The 6,244-nt window shown below is 42.5% G+C and overlaps 1 protein-coding gene across 1 annotated transcript; it reads right to left on the bottom strand.

Moving 5' to 3' along the window:
- Positions 1-2,416: 2,416 nt before the first annotated feature.
- On the bottom strand, positions 2,417-5,672 carry LOC121608320 (pollen-specific leucine-rich repeat extensin-like protein 1). The gene is made up of 2 exons (XM_041939561.1): positions 5,556-5,672; positions 2,417-4,089 (listed from the first exon to the last, which is right to left on the bottom strand). Exons 1-2 carry the CDS (start codon positions 5,661-5,663, stop codon positions 2,965-2,967), a joined length of 1,233 nt encoding a protein of 410 aa, XP_041795495.1. The 5' UTR covers positions 5,664-5,672; the 3' UTR covers positions 2,417-2,964.
- Positions 5,673-6,244: the final 572 nt, after the last annotated feature.

Raw genomic sequence — 6,244 nt, 5'->3', positions numbered from 1 at the left:
ACTACTTCCTGTTCCTCTCTGAAAGTTGCAGTCCTTCCCCCTGCTCAGTGCTGTTTATGCTCTGCTCTGACACACCCAGGATCTATTAATCTTATCCTTGAAGCAGAAGCGTAACTCAGCGCAGGGGGACAGAGGTGCTGAGCAGACATGGTCTGCAGGCTTCCTGACTAACTGTTATATTGATGATCTGTCAGGTTTCATGTGAAACACACAAGGTCGACCCACTGAAATTCTGTAATCCTAGCAACAACATAAACATGCTGATAATTTAGCTTTTCACAGAATTATTTGTGTATTATTGAACGAAATGATTTTATTATAAGCTCTCAGCCATTCTTGTGTGTGTTTAGTCTGCATATGACAATAGCATCTCATGATGCCTATAGTCCCTAATATGCAGCCTGTGTGGTGTATTGTCCAGAGTAATGGGGACACTGTTTGTGGAAACAGTTGTGCTGTCAAAAAATGTAACACTTAGCGTCTGTCACACAAAATGCCATTCACCTCCATTGTTCTGGGTTGGATGAGGTTAGATTTTCTCTGTCTGTGAGCTATACTTTCACAGCTCAGAGTCCTGATGATTGATGCCAAGAGGAGGGAAGGGTGATAACTTATCAGCCAACCTGCATTAGAGGATAATAAACCGTTTCATTTCTGTCATGCACACACCTGCATTAAGATGTGCAGCTTGCATTGCCATACACTTTACTTAGGCTCCTGTTAGAACCTGCGGGTTAGAAGGAGGCTGAATGTTACCACCATAGTACTACCTGTAGTCTTGGTATAATCTGAACAGCAGCAAACACCTGCGGTTGTCATACGCAGAAGTCTGCAGGATTAGCTGAACTCAGGAAAATAAATAGGAAGTGCAGCTTGTGGTGGAGTTCAACACATAAGTCTACCGCCATGCTAATGGCTCCACAAGGCTGTTCTTAGGTAGAGCCTTGCTTTGAGCTAAATGCTAACATCAACATGCTAACATGTCCACGTGGAAAATGCTAACATGAAGACATTTTGCAGGTAGCCTATAATGTTTGTGTTCACCATCATGTGTTAGCATTGCAAACATTTGCTAATTAGCAGTAAACAACAGTAAACATGTCCAATGTACATCTGAATACTAGTATAGGCCTTTTTCACCTGAATTCCTCCTTTATCATATTTACGTTATTTAGCCACTACAGGTAAGCACCTAATTCTAAATGTCATGGGTTCTAATAAGCTGCTGTTATGTCCCGAAATGTCTGTTGAGGTTTTGTTCACTGGCGTCATGTTTTTGTTAAGCACTTCCTGTTTTATTGTGAAACCTAACTTCCCTCTCATTTTGGACCCTTGACTTCCTGGTGTGTCCCCGCCTGTCTGATTGTCTGCCCCGCCCTGATGGTCTCCACCTGTTCCTTCCTGTCCTGTGCCAGATTGTCTTTTGAACCTTGTGATCCTTGTCAGTCCAGCTTTGTTACCTTGCTTACCTTGCCGTATTGAGAGTCTTTTGTTTCATTGTTTTTGTATCTAGAGAATAATCCTTAGCGCCTTTTGTTTAAATGTTTGAGTATTGAGTACTTTTTGTTGTACATTGTATCTGAGAGACTTTTTGTTATTGAAATCGGCCTTGAGCCTTTTTCTTTTCTACAGGGCTGTGAGAGTCGTGCATTTGAGACCAGCCCCTTGTACCTGAGCACTTGTGATAGCTGCTTGCACAAATGAACTATATGGCCATGATTCTGTGGAGGATCTGTTAGTTTCACCATGGGGCAGCAATTAAGATTTGAAAAAATAGTTGTGACAGTGATCCACTGGCAAAGACAGGTCCTGTGTAGCACAGAGTATTATCTGTGTCCATAATCAATAATAACAGCTGTGTTACTCAGCCCAAAGTCCATAAGATGGTGCTATGAGTCTAAAGAAATATGGTGTTGTGCTGCAAATTATCTGACTCTTTTTTAATCTGTACCCTTGTCCAAAATACACATTTCATACAGTAAGTAATCTGTTAAGGATCAAGAAAAGAGAATATGATTAAAACTCATCATTAGTCATCATCAGATCATTTAAAATGATCAAAATAATGTAAATAATTAGACATAAAAAACTGGTAAATACTGGTAAATATTCGATAACTGATCACCCTAAGAAGAATGGCTCTGGGACACACTTGAATTCTGAATGAATATCTTAGAAAGTGAACCTTGTATTTGAAAGTATTGGGGCTACCGGCTGCTCCTTTAGATTAGATTAGATTAGATTAGATTAGATGGAATTTTATTGATCTCACAATGGAGAAATTCACTCTTACAGAAGCTCTTCAGAACACACAAGGGGGGGAAACAGCATATGGAGGTGCAAATAAGAACAATAGGTACAATAAGGTGCTAAATAAGAACAATAAGGGTTCTAATAAGAACAAACGGAGCAGTAGTGGATTTGCATGTTTATAATCAGAGGAGAACAGAGGTTATTGCACATAATAACTATACATTGGAGTTGTACTTACATAATGAACAATCTTTCTGTTACATGTTTTAACTTATTGTTCTCTGTGCATATAGTTTGAGTCATCGCCTATCAGATTTGTTTTAATGACAGTATTAATTTACATTTGGAGTAGGAATATTTAGAGTTCTTTAAAGGATGAATATGTAAATACTCTTTGTACAGACTAGTTCTCTTCAAACATACTTAGACCTGAAGGAGAGTACCATGTCACTGCAGTGCTCTCTGTCCTCTTGTTCCCTGTCTCTCTTAAATTAAAAGAACCTTAAAAGACAAATACTAAAAAGTTGAATATGAAACCAAATAACTTTGTTTGGGTAAGTGCATTTTGCTGTGGGGACCTTGGCTCCACCAACACCAGGCATGGGAATGGGGGGAAGGGGTTGTGCTGCTTCCTCCTGCCCATCCCTCTTTGTCTTCACAGAAACATTTTCCAAAACTTTTTACAGTTCCTAGTTCAACGTTCCCATTGTTTTAAGGACAATAGAATTTGTTGACCACACAACTTCTTCCAACAGAAGTTTTTTGTGTTGAAAAAGTCACTGGGGCAAAAGGAGCTTGCACCGGGGCAGTGATCCTAAGAACAGGCTTGGGGGCCATGGTGGAGGAGACAGCAGTGTTGGAGAACAGCACAGGGACCATGGTTCCAGGTCGTGGCATGGGAGCCATGGGGATAGACAGCGGGCGGGGCGGCATGATGTAGCGCACAGCAACGGGGCTACACATTGGCATGGGGGACATGATGCTGGGGGGAGGCACAGGAGTTGTGGGGCTACACATTGACATGGGGGACATGATGCTGGGGGGAGGCACAGGAGTTGTGGGGCTACACATTGGCATGGGGGACATGATGCTGGGGGCAGGCATGGGAGTTGTGGGGCTACACATTGGCATGGGGGACATGATGCTGGGGGCAGGCATGGGAGTTGTGGGGCTACACATTGGCATGGGGGACATGATGCTGGGGGCAGGCACGGGAGTTGTGGGGCTACACATTGGCATGGGGGACATGATGCTGGGGGGAGGCACGGGAGCTGTGGGGCTACACATTGGCATGGGGGACATGATGCTGGGGGGAGGCACAGGAGCTGTGGGGCTACACATTGGCATGGGGGACATGATGCTGGGGGGAGGCATGGGAGTTGTGGGGTTAGTGAAACTAGCTCGTCCACTGCAATACTCTTCATCCTGTTTCCTTCCTGCAACAGTTTCATACACTTTGTACAGTATGTTCCCCTGCTCGACCTGCAGAGCCCCAGACAGGACCTGGAGGTGATCAGTGAGTCTTTCATTCATCTTGCAGAACTGGTCTTTAAGGCTTTCGGACTTCAGAAAGCTCATAACAGCTTTGGTTTGGGAATATTTCGTCATCAGCATCTTGGCAGACGTCAGAGTGGTGCAGAGTTCTTTCAAAGCGTTCTCCACGGGGACAGAACATCGACCCGGCCCCCTTTGTTTGATGGTGAGAACCAGTTCCTGCAGGGCTTTGACCCTCTGTGTGACTCGTTGGCAGCGCTCCTTGTTGGCCTTCACATTCTCAGCCATCTGGTAGATGCTTGTGCATATGGACAAGATAATTTCTACTGTATCCATGATTAGCTGTAGAGTCAGAGAGGCAGTTAGCATGGACTGAAATGGAATGATGCCACAGTAAAGAGAACTTAACCAAACTCAACTCAAAACAAACAAAACCTCAACTTGCACATATTTAACTGACTTAAGCTGAAGTGCATAAGTCACAAATACCGTAAATCAAAATGGAGAAAAATACACTGAAATTAGAGCAACACATTTTACTAAAGAGTTTCCTTTTCACAAGTTTCCATGTGTTGTTTGCTTCAATTTATCAGTCTGTGTGACACTTGTCTGACATTCCAGTCAGATGTCTGAAACTGTTTGGACTGAACAGGAAACAAACACCTTTGAGATGGCATGATTACAGCTATTAGTTAATAGAAAGATAAGAGTGAATGTGAACACACAAATTCACTTCACTCTGCTTCATGAATGTAGATACAAAAGGCAAAAGTAGTAAAACTAGAGGAGAAAGAACTAAAAGGAGTTTCCTGCTGTCGCCCCATTGGTTGTTTGTAGTAACTAAATTTAAACTGCACAAATGGTCTAGCAATCAAATTCAGTCACATTTAGTTAAAAAGAAGGACTAGAGGAAGGGGTTCACATTTTACAAGTCTGTCTTAAAACAAACGGCAGTTTCATTCAGGTGCCCACATTAACACCTTTTCTTGTTCTGTTCTTACTCTTGTGTGTACCGCTCATTAACAGAGCCATTGAAAGGAGTTTGGGCTTCTGCAATGCCAGTGACACAAATCAAATATTTTCTATATTCTATTTTCAGATATTTTCTAAAGTTAGAGACCTTTAGACCGAAATCACTCTTTGTGTTTCTTCCACTCTGGAATAAACCCACTTGATTTGATTGCGTTACGCAGCTAAAGCCTCATATCAGCTTCAGATAAACTTCAGAACATACAGTATTTTTGCACAGAATGAGGACTGTATATTTTGTCCCTTATCAGTTACAGTGACATTGCACAACAAACTAATCTTTAAATGGCAGAGGGAAGAATTATTACAGCAAGCAAAACCAGTTCCAATGCCTATATGGCCACTTCTAACGATCATATTAACCCATAAGAACCCAGACCCATTTCTGCTTTTAGGAAAATTATGGGGGACATAAGACAGACTAAATAGACCACATAGAACACATTTCTGACATTTTTTTCAAAACACCAGCCCCTACTGTCCAAGATCTCAAATGTTACATATGTGTCACATTGGGCGAACTCGGATTATTTCATGTTTTAGGAAAATTTGGACGTGTGACACTTGTGTCACCGTGGGTTCTTATGGGTTAAGACACACCCGAAAAACTATAACCTTATCCTTTGAATGGAAATTTTCCTACTTACCAACCGAAACCAACTGGAACATCTATATTATTTCATTATTATCTATTGAATAGGAACATTTCATCTTTCTTTTCATTTGACACCCACAATAGACATTCAGTAAATTATCAGAAACCTTAAAAGTTTATTTACCTGTTGGATAGCAGCCTGTCTTGATCCAACTGTGCCAGTACAGAAAAATGAAATAATGCACCAACAAACTTCCCTTCTCTTGTCAGCTGTTATATCTGAAGCATTCATGGCATCTGTCATGCTGTGCAAATGCAGTGCAGTAAACACAACAATCAGTTTTTATGTTAAACCTGCTAATCCTGTTCTTGGCTTGGCATTTAAATGTTCAACCATAAGTACGTGAGTCAGAGGTGGTTTTCTGCAGCAGGGCACCGTCCTCTCACCTTTCCTTTTCACCATCTACACCTCGGACTTCACCTACAACACAGCCGGCTGCCATCTTCAGAAGTTCTCTGATGACCCCCCCACCGTGGGCTGTGTGTCAGAGGGGAACGAGCTAGAGTACCAGTAAGTCATTATGGACTTTGTGGACTGTTGTGAGTACAACCACCTGTGCTTGAAGACCAGTAAAACAAAGGAGATGGTGGTTGACTTCAGAAGGAGGACACTAGCACACTCACCAGTGAACATCCAGGGGGAGGACATAGAGACAGTGGCCACTTTCAAGTACCTGGGTGTTCCCCTCAACAATAAACTGGACTGATCCCACAACACTGACGCCCTGTACAAGAGGGGCCAGAGTCCCTCCACCTCCTGAGGAGACTGAGGTCCTTCGGGGTGTGCAGACCCCTGCTCAGGACTTTTTCTGA

The sequence above is a fragment of the Chelmon rostratus genome, chromosome 6 (genome assembly GCF_017976325.1).
Source record: "Chelmon rostratus isolate fCheRos1 chromosome 6, fCheRos1.pri, whole genome shotgun sequence".
Lineage (NCBI taxonomy): Eukaryota > Metazoa > Chordata > Actinopteri > Chaetodontiformes > Chaetodontidae > Chelmon > Chelmon rostratus.
This window is presented reverse-complemented; position numbering and strand designations above follow the sequence as displayed.